Source organism: Micromesistius poutassou (assembly GCF_964030765.1).
Source record: "Micromesistius poutassou genome assembly, chromosome: 11".
In the NCBI taxonomy this organism is placed as follows: Eukaryota; Metazoa; Chordata; class Actinopteri; order Gadiformes; family Gadidae; genus Micromesistius; species Micromesistius poutassou.
Genome location: NC_140281.1, coordinates 6,142,689 through 6,158,874, shown reverse-complemented (window position 1 = coordinate 6,158,874; position 16,186 = coordinate 6,142,689). Strand labels below are relative to the sequence as shown.

At 43.2% G+C, this 16,186-nt stretch overlaps 1 protein-coding gene across 2 annotated transcripts in view; it reads right to left on the bottom strand.

The window, feature by feature from the left end:
* Positions 1–4,698: 4,698 nt before the first annotated feature.
* rnpc3 (RNA-binding region (RNP1, RRM) containing 3) overlaps positions 4,699–16,186 on the bottom strand; it is a 30,348-nt gene continuing 18,860 nt past the window's right edge. For both annotated transcript variants that reach the window (XM_084474856.1, XM_084474857.1), the window contains 5 exons: positions 7,218–7,312; positions 6,676–6,734; positions 5,690–5,822; positions 5,241–5,325; positions 4,699–5,081 (listed from right to left, as the gene is read on the bottom strand). In XM_084474856.1, coding sequence (XP_084330982.1) covers positions 5,257–5,325; positions 5,690–5,822; positions 6,676–6,734; positions 7,218–7,312 — 356 coding nt within the window. In that variant the 3' untranslated portion in view covers positions 4,699–5,081; positions 5,241–5,256. The remainder of the gene's footprint in view (positions 5,082–5,240; positions 5,326–5,689; positions 5,823–6,675; positions 6,735–7,217; positions 7,313–16,186) is intronic.

Here is a 16,186-nt window from a genome sequence, read left to right as displayed (position 1 = left end):
TTCAGCGTGCCGTTGGAAGAAAATTAAAAACACATCGCCAACAGCCGCTTACAAGGACCTCAGGTGCTTTGAGAAGGCTGAAAAACAAGACGTCATAATCCTTAGCTGCAACCAGAAGGGGCTTCTCTGAGCAAGGTCACTGGATTCACCACCCCCCCTCCCTTCTTCCCCCACTGTAATTATTCTTGATACAAGGATTAATATATAATTCAAGGTGTGAGTCTTTTGTTATTAACATTGCGACGGCAGGGAAAACCTTTTTGGATTATTTCAATTCCGAGTGATTACTTTGTGTCCCGGACCTGATTGCACAGTGCGCGGCGGGTTTACTCTCCACATTGATTTCCCAGCCAATATTGAAGGGAGAGAGAGAGCTCCCGTGATACGTCGTCCTGTGCTCTTCCCTTCTCCTCTTGGTGGAAATCTTATTTAGAGATGGAGAACACAGCTCTTCTTCCCCGCTGATACTGAGAAGAGTGCAAGGTTAACGGAAGAGCAAAGTTCTGCAAGGACTCAAGTAGCCTTCAGATCCGGTCATACCACACACAGACAAAAACACAGTCACGGCTATTCAGTTTTAATTTAAAATGCATTTTTGTATGGCTTGTGTTGCACGATGTACAGAATGACTGGTCAAGAAAAAGATTTTTTTTTAAAGATTTGTTTTCTGTGTCTAATAGAGATGGGTTTACATGGTATTTTAAACTTTGCAGCAAAAGCACCCAAACAATGCTCCCGTTTTGTAGTATAATTATCCCATATGTGATTGAAGGTGTATGACATCATTTAATAATGAAATTCTGGACCACACTGGTCCTTTTAAAAGTATAACCCTTTCAACAGGCCTTGCAGTGAAACGCAGTCAAGCAATTTCATGAGTCAAGTAAACATTCACTATAATCTGCTAAAAAAGGATGAAGTAGGACATTTCTAAAGGATGTATTTTGCAATTGGATTATATTCACTTGGAAAGAAAAAGAAAAAAACACACACACGCAAACAAACGGGCCCACAAAGCGCTGAGTCAGGTCCCCGTTGGTTGCTAGCTAATGATACCAGCTCCTTCTGGATGGATCGTCAGTCTGCATCTTACCTCGGAGGCGAAGGCCAGCCCGGCCATATTAAAAGCTTAGCGCCGGTCGCCACTGCTCTGTTTGGCATGCGACTCCATCTCTGTGCGTTCATCATGGCGGACTCCCTCCCGGGGGGAGGCTTCCTGGCTCTGCTTATCACCAGCCTACACCTCCCGGCCCTGAGAAATCAACAGTCAGGATTTATAGATTTACCTCGGATTGGCTCTCCCACATTTTGTACCCGCCATAAATACGTATACAGCCTGGCTAATGCCACTGTGGGGAATAAACAAGGTTACAGCAGACAAGATGAGGCCGAGATTTAGTTTGCCGGCGATGGTCGGGGAGGGGGACGTGGTCCCAGTGAGAGAAAAGACTGGTGATGGCTATAAAGGGAGGAGTTTCCCTGATAACTTTATTTCAGCAGTGGGATGTGTGTTATGTTTGGCTTCATGAGGATATGCCAAAGCCTTTAGTCTCCAATTTGGTCATTCAGTTCTCATCTTGCCTCTTAGAGGTAAAGGTACCTCAGAGTCATGCTCAGTCCACTGGCTCAAGATAATGTGTATCGTTGCGGCTCTACCAAGCCAGCTGAAGAAGGCCTTTCTACGGACCCACTTAATGAACAAGGGACCAAACGATGATGGGAACTGATGACCTCGTAACGCATTCTCTTAAAAGACATTATGGATCAATTATTCAAGCACATTAGTTTTAAAATGCTTCTCATTTGGACAAGTTTATGAAACTTGCAGGGTATAACACAATGAAAGATTAATGTTCAAGCCATCACCATCTTCATAATAAATGACAATACCTTGTTAATTGTCACCTTTGGTCTTCCATGATGCCATCTAGAAGTCTCTCTACTGTTTGTGGAGATGGATGCTTTAACCTGTGCACACTGAACTCAATGTGCAACAGGCGTGTAGCCTCACCTAGCCCACTCAGACTGGGCCAGGTGAGGCTGCTTAAACCACCCATCATCCACACACTCCCACAGTCAATTTCAAAAGTGTACACAGAAAAACATGTAAAAATAATTGGTATCTTTCAATTCTATTGCTATTTAAAATATCAGAAGATAAAGAATACCTGCTATCTGCAATGAGAATAGTGTACAGCAGTTGATTAAAACAATATTGACACTTGACTCCACTGACTGAGAAAGATTAATTAAACATGGAGGATATTTATGTGAGATGAGGCCTTTTTCCCAGTCAGGGAACTCCAGGGTACCGCGAACATAAGGGTCGGACAACTGCAATAAAAGGAGCCAACACATACTTTTTATTGCAGGGTAGGAAGGAGAAAGTACTTTTATTGCAAACAATAGAGCAGCATGACTTAAGGTTGCAGAGTATCATCTGAACAAAACCAGGCCTTTGAAACTATGGGATTATATGAAACTAACGACTCCAGGAAAGTTTAAACAAAAGTTGTGTTGTTTTGTGATAATGCAGGTATCACCATAAAACAGGGGCAGGGCAGGGCAACCTTTACAGACTCGTTTTCGAAGAATGATGTTGTCCCGAAAGGAAAGGCTTCTTCCCAACGGGAATAGTGCCGCCCCCCCTTTTCTACCCGTTCACTCAATCCGAGTGAACGGGTAGAAAAGACTACCCGTTCACTCGGATTGAGCTCGCCTGCCATCGTTCTATAGATATAAGACTAAAGTCTGATCTGTGAGACTGTGTTTACCCATTCAGTGGATGACAGAGCATCCATGTAAGCCAATTATCAGGTAATGTATTGGTTGTGTTGTGGTCTAGGCAAGGTGGCTACCCTTCGGGGAAGGCAATTGCACTCAGGTTACAATGCATTGTGAACCTTTGGTTTTTTCTTCGAAACGCTCAATGCATTGATTATCAGTTGACTTTCAGGATTTGAGTGACTCTTTACCTTATTAAAACAGTGGACATTAAAGGTGCAGTATGAAGAATGTAGCTGCATCTAGCTGTGATGTTGCACATTTCAACAAACTGAAATCACCCCCTCCCCCATCAACATCAACAAAGTTATGGTGGATTGTACGAAAACACAATTCTTATTTTCATGGGATTATATTTCTGCCAAGCCCATTCCGCTAGACGCCACTAAATTCGACACATTACAACTTGGAGATCATTGGTTGGTGAAACTGGTAAAAATGTGTGCCTCTTGCATGAATAAACATTACGAAGTTAGGTGAAATAGAACTGAACAAAAATGTTTGTATATCTTGGATGGCTAGACAAAGAGTGGGATATTGTGGGGACGATAAAGACGGCAGCAAACATACATCTTTATATATGTCGACTTACAAAAGGTTATCTTTCATATCATTCAAATGATACGTGATTAATGTCTTGGCTTTCAATACTTCCATTGCGAGTGGCACATTTGTCATCGTTGAACAGGGTACAGCACAGATGGGAACTCTCCCTGGTGCTGGCGTTGAAGTATGAGTCGAGGGTGCCACAAATGGCTCCGGCGCACCAGATGAGAACATGTGATTAATGACCACGTCTGGTGGAGGTTCACCTGAAGGTGCACCAGAGGCTGAGCTCAAGGGGAGTTCATGCAATTAACGTAATGCCTCAGGTCACTGTGATCCATGAGCTTGGTATTAGCAAAAACTCTAATCTGTTGTTAGTCCTTCTCAAAAATTATATAAATGGTTCGAATTTGACAAATACATATACCCACATCTACATATAAATATATTCACAAGCCTATTCCAGGCGTAGCATGACTGCATTTTAACATTTACATCTTTAACAAGCTCCACCTTGGAGAAAACTGACTAATGCCAATCTCAAAGCCGAATACTGAGTACTGACTAACCCGTGTTGTGGTGGTCGCAAGAACCAATTTAAAATGTTTGGAAGTAAAGGTCAAAAGCTTTAGTTCACTCGCTGAGAAGCATGACCACAGTGCTCAATGATTCAATATCAACATTTCATCTCTCATAAAGGCTATACTGCCTTACGATGAACCCCAATTCATTTGATCTCATTGTCCATGTCAAATTATTCAACAAAATACATTTAAAAGCACTACTTTAAAGTTGGACCCCCAACCCACTACCAGAATTGAACACTAATCAACAAAGTGTTGATTTTATTCAGGCACCAAATAGGTTTGCAGTAACGCTTGTTGACCAGAAAGAGCCGAAAGCTGAAAGATTTAATTACCCTCCCTCTCTTCTCTTTACTCTATTCCATCTTTGACAATCACACAGATTGGGACAGTCAGATATTATACAGTACAGGTAAGCTAACCGGGCTCTGGCAATTTCTCACAGACGAGACATCAGTGTGTTTGCCGTTGCTGCAGTAATGTTTTTTTTCCTTTTTCAATGTTGACACCCAACCATCTGCTGCTGATCTAATCCAGCTCCCATATACCTTCCCTCTCTTTATTTACTTGGCTGAAGTCTGAACTTTCTCAAGTTCCTCGGCAGCAGGGCTTATGATCAGTGACGATAAAGCAATTCACTCAGCTGCTCGACATAAGTTTGTTCTTCCAGGGTTGTGAGAAATGGGAAAATCATTCACCAATAGACAAAATTGTTTAAAAAAAAAATACTTTTATTCAAATTCAGGAACATAAAAATGACGTCTTCACCTCCACTGGTTTGCTTCACCTGTGATTTAAATCAGATAGGATAGAGGGTATTGTGAAGCAAGGCTTTAGGAAGTTTTGCACAGTTTGCAAAGAAGAGAGAAACACACTGGGCCTCAATCTCTTTCTGACCATTAGTAAAATGAATTGGAGTGCATAATGATCGAGTCACCATGGGGTTAGAATACAGGTGCAGCTTAAAAAATACAGGTATTTTTGTGCTGCACAGCATTTAATTCCGAGATGTCTGAAATACATTACAACCATGATTCATGTAATGAGCCAGTGATTACCCTTCGATGGTTACAATTATTGTCCAAAAAAAAAAAGTTTACTTTCAAAGGATATGCCAGAATAAGGATACAAACGATGCTGCAGGGCCACACTATCGAGGCTTGCCATCTTAAATAAATAAAGTGTTAAAAACTGTTACAAGAAACACTACCACATGTAAGACTACAGTACATCCATACATAAAGACATTAGTTTGCTTTCTATGTTGGGCTACAATAGAGTATTTATTATTGTAGTAATCTGTATGCAAAGACCAGTGTGTCCCACCTGCTGGCCACCTGTTTCACCGTGGCCTGGATCCCTTCTTTGGGTCGGGAACATCTGCTTTGGGTTTAGCAGACCTGGCAAATTGCTGTTGGCTCAGAGTTAAGGGCATTTATAATTTTCTATTTGGAAAAATCTTTTAAAAAAGGTACATTACAACTTTACTCTTAAACTTTAAAAGCACACCTTGCAGTTTATGTGCTAGATCCTGCTACCACAGTCCGAAACCGTTTGCAGCAAATGCTGTTTATTTGTCTCAATGTAATGCAGTGTTCTGGTTTTAGAAATGGTTCAAATTCCTTCCATGTTTTCATTATTCATTTGACTTCAATGAAATCCCCCTCATGCCAGACTTAGGCGGCCACAGAGGTCTCGACTTCACCACGATCACATCTCAAACAAGCCATTAAAGTGCTAAAGTTTCTGCTCCTGAGCGAGGAAGAGAAGGATACCACGACGAGGGGCCTGTCATGGAGGACGTAGCCGTTGGTGTCCCGCAGGGCCTTCTCAGCACAGCGCTCACTGGGGAGCCCCACGAAGGCCTGGCCCTTCATACGGCCCTCCTTCATTAACACGATGTCAAACCTGCAGGCACAGGGGGACACACGGCTTTGAGTGGGCCAGCCTGTTAGAACAGAGGAGATGTCACTCAGTGTGGAGACAGACTGAACGCCTTCATCCCAGTGGAGATAACGTGCACACACCATGTTGGGATAACAATGTCATTGTCATAGCAGCATACAACATTTCAATAGAGAACAATACACCCAAAACGGTTCTCCAGTTTCTAGTCGTATAATGACCACTGCTTCCTATCCAGTGTCAGTAGCAGTGAAGGATGAGTAACACATGTCAAGGGCTTCGATACAGAACTGTAGGATTTGGCATCACTGTCACACTAAAGGGACATGGACAGACACTCATGAACTTGAATCTTTGGTAAGAAATATACAATGGCTGGGATTGCAGTAACATGCAGAGAGACTGACTGGCAAGAACATGAAAAGGGAGGCACACAGAACATCAGAAATGTGGTGCACGCTGTGCCAGACGGAAAACAGTTTCCGGGAAGCAGAACAGAGGCTGCCGTCCTCCCGCTGTGAGTGGACATGCAAGCTACGTCATGCGAGCACAGAGGACAAACGCAGTGTTTTGATCACTAAAATTGCATCCACACCTTGCAGTCACTTTGTCTTGTTCCCATCGCCAAACACTCCGGCAAAGGAGTGTCCGACGACTGGGAGCAAGGCAAGGTAGACAAAGACAGCCCTGGCCAATATTAACATGACTAGAATACTATGTCATCTTAAATGGTCCACTGTGGAAATAAACTGCATGAAAAGGATGGGAACTAACTTAATGACGAGCATGATCCAGTATATGAGCTAAAATCCAATACAGTCACAGAGCTAGTGGTGTCTGTGAGAGGATGACGTACATGTTCCTCTCTGCTTCTGACGAAGGGTCAATGTATCTCCCATAGATGAACTTCAGGTCCTGGGAAAAAGGAAAGCACCAGAAACAAGGAAACAGTCAGTGCATCCATAAATAAATAAACAGTAAACAGGCATCCTGAGAAGCATCCCGCCAGCCATGTGTCCAAAGGGAATCTTCACATTGCATTTGATTCTCTTGTGTTCTTGTGCAAAGCGAAGCGCAGCCTAGGCGAGCCCTTTCTTATGGAGTCGATGCATTGCCTAGATAAGCATTATGTGCAGTTCATTCCTGCATAGTCTAGGATGACGCGAACATGGTAGTGGGATTTTGTTTTTAGCTATTTTTCATGCAATGCATGTATGTACAGTATATAATGGTAATCTCTGACTTATGTTTCACAATGTTGAAAGTATAAAAGCAAAGAAATATAACGGATTGAATAACCATAATTTAATTATCCTAGTGTAATATAGCCTATATTGTGGACGTTGATGTACACCGAAACACAGATTAATAAGGTTGAAGAGGAGAAATACCACCCACCTTTTCCTCCACTTGCTTAGCGATATTCTTCACGTACAGTCTGCACGTCGGCTCGCCGGGCTCATAATTCTTAAACACAGACATCCTTTTAATCTCTGTTGGAGAAAAAGAAAAGGAGAACAAAGTGATGAGAAACGGGCCCTGCATTTCAAACCACCACTACAGAGGACCGCTGCACCAGCTTCATTAAAACGAGGTGTAAAACCGAATTGCTAATCCAGCCTTAGGTTGATGCGCTGCAAGCGCTAAATCAATCGCATGATGGTTCGTGGTTGTCACAAAAAAATATTTATTGTTTCTTCAAAATGCAAAATGGGTATGCTACCTTGATTTTGTTCGTCCGAGCAACATGGAGATGCAAACCAGTTGAGGACCTTTTCCTGTTCCAAACGTAGTGCTTGTCACGGTCAAAAAAACTTTTGGCTGCATAACTTGCCAACTAGACTGATCACTGAGTGAAACCAGACTGCTTTAAAGTAGTCAGGTCAGGTGCTGCAGTCACCTGTCTGAGAGGGAGGGGTCCGACACATGTCTGCACCTCCAAGTTGCTCAGCAATACATAAATAAATCCAAATGAATCAAAGATATTATTAAACTAAGTTATAATAAATGCAAAACATAAATACATATTTTATAACCTCTATCTTTACCATAAATAATAACTAACCATAAATGTACATTCTGGCTCCAACATTCCGACCCCTAATTGTTCTGTAGATAAACAGTACAATTATAAACGAAAAACATTTATAGGAGGCAGCCAAAATTCTAAACAAGTCCTTATTTCCTTTGAAATTATGCTTCATACCTTACATACATTTTTTTGTTGGTCTGGTAACAATCTGTCCTGAGGTAAGTCTGACATGTATTGTGCACCTCTGACACCACTCATCAGTTGACACACTTTGTGATCACTGCCCTGACTGCAGAGTTGGCCTTTGTTATACAATACCTTTGCCTCAGGCGAGACAGGGTATGGTTCCGTCCACTGTGTCCGATGGTTTCATGGACGTGTCTGATAATTAGAGTTGTTATGTGATGGTTTCTTGCAGAATGGCTGGGTGCTTAGCTTCCTGAGGCATTGCAGACTTGACCAACCTTCCACCAACTCTAATTAGTTCATCAAAAAGAACTGGGGCAAGTTTATGGATGTGACAGTTTTTCTTCACAGGCATTCCTTTTCTCAGAGACTTCAGTTCACCTTTGTACTCAAAAGAGACAAAATTGGACGATGGCCTGTTCAGCTATCTGTATGTCCTCTACAGATATCAGGTGTTTTTAGTTTATTTTTCCTTTTCCATGAGCAGTGCTCTTTTTCTTTTCTTTCCAGGCTCCTTTCAGGGCTGCTTTAATCTTCAGCATCCATGCTACACCCTTTCGGAGACGATGCCAATCGGAGTAGTAAGTGATGAATTTCATGACTGTATTTACAGATTCATTCACAGGAACAAGACTTGTGAAGTCTTTCACTTCGGGATCGTCCTGTGCCAATGTGCATTGAGGACATTAGGTTTCTGGATGTTGTAGAAATTCCAGACCCTGGATCTACACAGATTTCAAGAAACGTGTGGCTGATAAGCCTCTTGATGCACAATCAGCAGGATTTAGAGTGCCATTGACATAACTCCACTGTGTACCATCAGAAGCAGTGCGGATACTGGACACTCTGTTGGCTCTCTTAAATTCTGCAGTTGGGACAAATCAGTTAACCAGGTCAACCATCTCCTGCTGGTTCTCAGGTATGTGATCATCCCAAGCAAGCTTTAATCCACATAGCTCTTGCAGGATTTGCTTTGCGGGGAGGATGACTGGTGCCAACATACCCAAAGGATCGTATATGGAGCTCACCATAGATAAGATTCCTCGCCTGGTAAGGGGTTTGTCTTGAAGTTGGATGTTGAAGACAAATTAATCTGACTACACCATTGTACCCCAAGGGCTCTCTCAATGGGCAGTGCGTCCTGATCCAGATCCAGATCCTTTACCTCTTGTGCTCTAATCTATTGTGGGATGGAGAGAAGCAACGCCTTGCTGTTGCTGATCCATTTATTCAGCTTAAAACCACCGGTGGCGCACAGACTGATAAGGTTCTTAGCGAGTAATATGGCCTCTTGCTCAGAGCTTACAGACTTTAAACAATCATCAATGTAAAAGTTTCTGAGCACTGTCTGTATGACCTCTGGGTCAAAGTAGCCAATGTTGTCTCTAGCACTTTGCTGTAAAGAAAAAGTGGCACAGCTTGGAGATGTCGTGGCTCCAAAGATGTGTATGACCATCTTATAATCTTCAAGATCTTTGCACAGCTCTCCATCAGGCCACCACAAGAATCTTAACAGATCTGAGTCCTCGTCCAGTACTCTGACTTGATGAAACATGGCCTCCACATCAGCAATGAAGGTGACAGCTTTTTGCCGAAACCTTGTGAGGACGCCAGTGGGGTTGTTGGTGAGATCTGGTTCTTGTAGAAGCTGAGAATTGAGTGACAGACCTTGATAGGTAGCTACACAATCAAACACTACCCTAAGTTTGTGTTTTTTGGGGTGATAGATAGATAAGCTTTTATTTCAGACTCAATCATTGTATGCCACTTGCAGTCTCTGAAGGCTGGCTTTTTTATATTTCAACCACAGATGTGCAGTGTACATAGGTGAACAGTACGCTTTGAACAGAGTCAGCTTCACACCAACAGTGCACCAGCCGAATTTACGTGACAATACATTTGCTCGCACATACAACACTGACGATAAATGTCCTCATCATCTGTCAGTTGGTCTGTGATCACATGACCAAGATATTTCACTTCACTGCAGATATTTAGAACTTAACCTGAGAGTTTAAAGTCAGGAAAAGTCATATGTCTATCTTCCATGGTTCTGCAGATCATTATCACACTTTTTGACTCGTACTTTATATCTTGTTGTTCCCCATACACAGAACACACATGCTGCATACCAGCTGAGCTAGGACTAAAAATCACACAATCATCAGCGTACATAAGATGGTTCATCACTGTACTGCCGACCATACATCCAGTTTTACATGAGCTTAGATTATTTGACAGATCATTCATGTATAAATTAAATAAAATAGAAGATATGATGCTCCCTTGTCTTACTCCGTTACTAATATGAAAAGAAGCAAACAAGCAGTTGTCCCATTTAACATGCATGGTCTGTTGGGCATACCAGTAGGACAGGATTCTGACTATATACTTAGGAACACCTGCTGCACCCAATTTTTTAAATCATTTCCCATGATTCACCCTATCAAATGCCTTAGAGGCATCTAAAAAACAGATGAGTTTTTCTCTTATAGTTACTCAGCAGTTCCTTTAGCACATACAGATATACACATATCTGTGCCGTGTCTCGGTTTAAACCCAAATTGATTATCTGCAGAGATAATTAGTTCATTGATCCTCTCCAGGGGAACAACTTTGGACAATATATTAGCTAGAGCGATGGGCCTATAGTTTTCTGAGGAACCCACTTTTCCTGCTTTATCCTTAACCAAAGGAACCAGCTGCACAGTCATCATAGAGTCTGGAAGAAAGCCATGGACTATGAGGGCATTGAAGCATAAGGCAAGAAGTGTACATAACCTTGAGCTAGCAAATTTAAGATGTTCAGTGGAGATATAATCCATACCCGTCGTTTTTTTAACTGACAAGTTTTTAATCGCTTGCGAAACCTCATGAGTTGTGATCATATCTATATTTTCAACATTTGCTACTTGATAGACATTAGTCTGAACACAGTTAAACAATTTACTATAATGCCTTCGCCAGAGCTCAGAAATAGCACTAGCACCAGAGACTTCATCTACTGTATATGGTAAGGAGGGTTTGCAGTTATTAATGTTTTTCACCTCTTTCCAGAAATCTTTATTAGTATTATTTAAAAGTTTCTTGGCCATAGAGTCGGCCCTCAACGATTGGTCGTTTTTACTAATGAAACGTATTGCATATTTATATTTTGAGTTTGTACTCTTCTTATATTCAAAAATGGGCCCCTGTCTTAGTTTATCAGCCATTGCCCAGGATTTAGTAGCTTCACAAGCCTCAGCATAGAATCCCCTGTTGTGCCCTCACCCGCCCTCTGTGAAGGCTTTCTAAAATTCTTCATTGAGAAAATTGCAGCACTCAGGCCTTCTGATACCTCTGTCACCCCACTCCCCGCTCTACCCCAGCCAGCTGTCCTCGAGCAGTTTGAGCCCATCACCCTATCCTCCCTCTCTAATGCAGTCAGACATCTGCAGTCCTCAAACTGCCCCTCTGACTGCCTACCCTCCCGTCTTCTCAAGGATCCTACAGTCCTTGACACAGTCGCCCCCTTCCTTCTGCTGTTGATCAACACCATCTTCTCCTCTGGTTGCGTCCCGGCTGCCTTCAAGCATGCCGTGGTGCAGCCACTTCTAAAGAAGCCAAACCTTGACCCCTCTATTCTCTCAAACTTCAGGCCTATTTCCAAACTACCCTTCCTGTCTAAAGTCCTTGAGCGTGAAGTTTATGTCCAGCTGCAATCCTTTTTAATCAACAACAACATCTATGAGAAATTCCAGTCTGGCTTTAGAAGAGCCCACAGCACAGAGACTGCTCTCCTGAGAGTGCTAAACGACCTGCTCCTGTCCGCTGATTCAGGTAGCCCTGTGATCCTGGTGCTTTTGGATCTTACAGCAGCCTTTGACACGGTGGATCACAGGATCCTGCTGTCTCGGCTAGAGCATCTTGTAGGCATCAAGGGCACAGCCTTGAAGTTCTTCCAGTCCTACCTGGCCAACAGATGCTTCTCTGTTCAGCTTGGAGATTCCATCTCGTCGGTAGCTCCCCTCACCTGCGGGGTCCCTCAAGGCTCTATACTGGGTCCCATTCTATTCCTGCTGTACGTTTTACCCCTAGGGGAAATCATGATCAAACATAACATCTCTTTCCACTGCTTTGCCGACGATGTCCAGCTGTATCTCCCCCTAAAGGTTGATGGGCAGGCTGCACTCCTTCCATTGTTTGACTGTCTGGCTGACATCAAGGCATGGTTGGGTGCAAACTTCCTCAACCTCAATGAGAGCAAGACTGAGGCCATTGTTTTTGGCAAAATCTCTCCGGCCTTCTACACAGATGCCCTGGGCCCTCTCGCTTCTAACATCAGGCCTTCTGTTAGAAATCTGGGTGTGATTTTTGACAGTGCCTTTAAGTTCCAGCAGCAGGTCAGCGCTGTGGTTAGAAAAAGCTTTTTCCACCTGAGAACCCTAGCCAAGGTAAAAGCCTACCTGCCCCAGAGAGACCTAGAGAGAGTCATCCACGCCTTCATAACATCACAACTGGACTACTGCAATGCTCTATATACCGGCATTGATCAGTCACAACTCCGCCGCCTGCAGTTAGTTCAAAACTCTGCCGCCCGACTCCTCTCCTGTACAAAAAAGCGTGATCATATCACCCCGGTCCTCGCATCACTTCACTGGCTCCCCATCCGCTACCGCATTGACTTCAAACTTCTCTTGACAGTCTACAAATCCCTCCATGGTCTGGCCCCCACCTACCTCTCTGATATTCTCCACCACCACATCCCTTCTAGAGCACTGCGGTCAGCGGACCAACTTTTGTTGGAGGTGCCCAGGACCAGGCAAAAAACCAGGGGGGACAGAGCCTTTGCGGTGGCAGCTCCCAGACTCTGGAACTGCCTCCCCCTACACATCCGGGCAGCCCAGTCGCTAAATGATTTTAAATCTCATTTAAAGACCCACCTTTTTTCACTGGCCTTCGATTAGCGTTTCCTTTTTCAAGTGCCAGCAAATAGTGTCCCCTAGTTACCTTTTAAATTTCTCTTCTATTTTATCCTATTTTAACTCCTAGAGTCTTTGTCTTTTAATTTTTCATTGTGTATCTGCACTTCCTGTGAAGCACTTTGGTTGCGGCTCAGCCGCATGTAAAATTGTGCTATACAAATAAAACTTGACAAATAAACTTGAGAATTCAGCCACATAAGTATTCCAACCAGGCCAAGCTTTTCCTCTCTTTATGTGCTTAAGGTGAGGCTTACTAGCTTCAAGTAAAGCTGAGACAATATCAGTATACATTGCAGAAATATCTGTATTATGTTTGGTGTTTGTACAGTTACTGTTTTTACATGAGTGCCTCTCTAGAGAGATATATATTGCTCAATAACTGATCAGTATATTTACAGTAGGAAGCAATGTCTTCACATTGCACAGAGGACCAGTCCAATTTACCAAGATTAGAATTATTTGCACATTTTACAGTTGCAGGTATGTACTCAGATCTGATAACCATCTTTACAGGAATGTGATTAGAGGTGGATACATTGTATAAGATTTCCATGTGTGCCAAAGAAGCGTGAGCATCAGCTGTAGAGAGACAGTGGTCTAACCAGGACGTGGTATGCCAGGCCTCACTTATATGTGTGTAGCTTTCGGCTGGCAAGAGCTCTCTGCTAGACAGGATAAAATTATTATCTGTACAGAGATGATTTAGGTGGCTAGCAAAAATTGACCTCTTGTCTGAAATATCTGCATTCATATCTCCAACAATAAAAATATTTGTGAAACACTCATTTTGTAAGTAGGAACTAATAAAAGCAAGCTTATTTACATAGTCTTCTTCATTATGTTGACATTCAGAGTGTAAATATTTAAAATGATAAATTCCCTATCACGCTGAGTGAAATGTATAGCAATGCACCAGTCCACACCAAGCCTAATGACATTAATCGCTGAGTCCAGTTTTTTATTCCACAGAATTGCCACACCTCCTGGAATTCTGCCCCTTTTTATACCCAGACTGAGGTCAGTGATGGACTCTCCAGCACCATGAAAACTGTCACTGATGGAGTTTAGTCCCTTTAAATCCTGCTTTGCTAGAAAAGTTTCCTGTAGGCACAGAATGTCACAGTGCTCCAACAACTGATCAACAATAATGTGGCGAACTTTATCCACAGCACTTTGACCCAAGCGCAGGCCACGACAGTTGTATGACAGGATGCTTATATCCATAGCAACATCATATTTAGGCATTATTGCCAGTAGCGAGCACACACGTAGCCCCAGCAGATAGAGTAGCCGCATTAGCAATGACTCCAGCTTTACGTGGTCCATAAAAACGCCGTACATACACTCCCTCTGGCCAGAGCTCCGGATTATACATATCGCCAACATCTTTGCATTCAGCGGATACTTTAAATGACATTGCTGCTGTTGACAGTAACAATCCTTTCACATGACACACCACGTCCAAGTTTATTCTCAAGATGAGCGCGCAGTAGTTCAGCGCCTATGTCGGGTGAAAACCTAGTTGCAAAGACGCTCACCTGTTTAGTTATCATTTTGATGTCTCCTCCATCTCCAGTGCCCACAATAGTTTTGCCAGCTTTCTTCTTTCCCACCACAGATGTTAATCCATGTTCGTAATCCTCAGTGCTCTTTCGTTTCCCCTTTTTCACAACTCGGCTCCACATTGATGATCCAGGCGAGGGCATCGTTAACCCAGGGCTAAGTGCTGGTGTGGCGCTCTCCACTGTTAGAAGCAGCGGTCCCTGTGCCTCTCCTTGGTGTCTGTCATCTGGAGTTTCAGTCATCTCCGTCGATCCGTCGCCATCTCCAACAACCGTTGAGTTGGTAGCATGCGCGGCGCTAGCATTCCCTGCGTTAGGCCGCCTCACCGGCGCAACGAAGCCAGCACTGCCGTGGTCAGAGTGCTGTTCCAGGGCACAAACCCGGTGGTTCACATCCGCCGTGACTACACGCAAACCTTCACTCGTTTCAGTTTGCCGGTGTAGCGCATGTTTCATAGCAGAGACCTCAGTGTGAAGCTGCTCTATTTTTCGAAGTAGGCCGCATACATACATACATCCATGTTGGTTAAAGTCACAGGTGGTAGCTCGTCCAAATAGTGAGATACAAATCTCGGTACATTGTCCCCGCACTCATTCAGTACTTTGAGACAGCTCTTGAAGTTATTGGCGTCTTTCTGTGCTCCTTTGTGTGAGATGTTCCATTGTGTAGTAGGAGAGAGTTCAAACAGCATTTTCTTTGAAGCCTCTATCCAGTCTGAGTCAAAGTTGTTGGCAGCTAACAGGATAAACTCATCCTGACTTAATGTTCTCATTTTTATAGCAAGGAAGTGTAAAAGTTCATCTTCCACTATGACTTTGCCATCAACAGTCTTATAAATGTCTGGTTTTAATCGGGCTCTGGCAAACCTGAGGATGCAGCAGTGCCTTCCGCCATCTTGGAATTAGTTTAGCCCTGCAGCTAGATGTATTATTACATCTATAAAGCATTTACCATTCATGTGCGTGGACGCATGTGCTGCATTTGGTACACACACACTGCATGGGTCGAAAGTGATACACCCCGTGGTGTGGGATATACCATGTCTTTCCTACCTTGGTTTCCTTTTGCTTATCCTTTGGTGTTATTTGGATAGCAAAACCTTTCCTCAGATTGTCAGCCATGAAGGCTTTGTATTCCTCACGAGAAGCTGTGTTCTTTAAGAGCTTTCTTTTCAAGCTTATGACTCTTTGCTCAGCCAGACAGCAGTTGTTTGGGAACTCAGTTTTGTCATTTCTCAACGGCCATCCGATGCTGTAGTGCCCTTCATTCAGCATTACTGAGTTAGAAACCTGGCGCTCTGGGAAATCATGTTTCATCTGCTGTTGCAGCAACTCCTCGATCTTCACCAGAGAGATCCTGTTTGCTGTGATGACCTTCCCAGTGCCTTTTCTGAGCGGCCCATTGACTGTCCATCCGAGAGTGGTTTTTACAGCGTAAGCATATTTCCTTGGCTGTTAATTATCATCCATGGCTCCAAAGCCTTAGGAACATTGACCAACTTCCGGCTTAATTTGTGGACTCTTCACTTCGTGGAGATAAGGCCATTGTTTTACATCATCCTGATTGGGAATATTTTCAGCGTTTACCGGAATCACATTGTGGGAGTAAACTTCAGGGAGTTC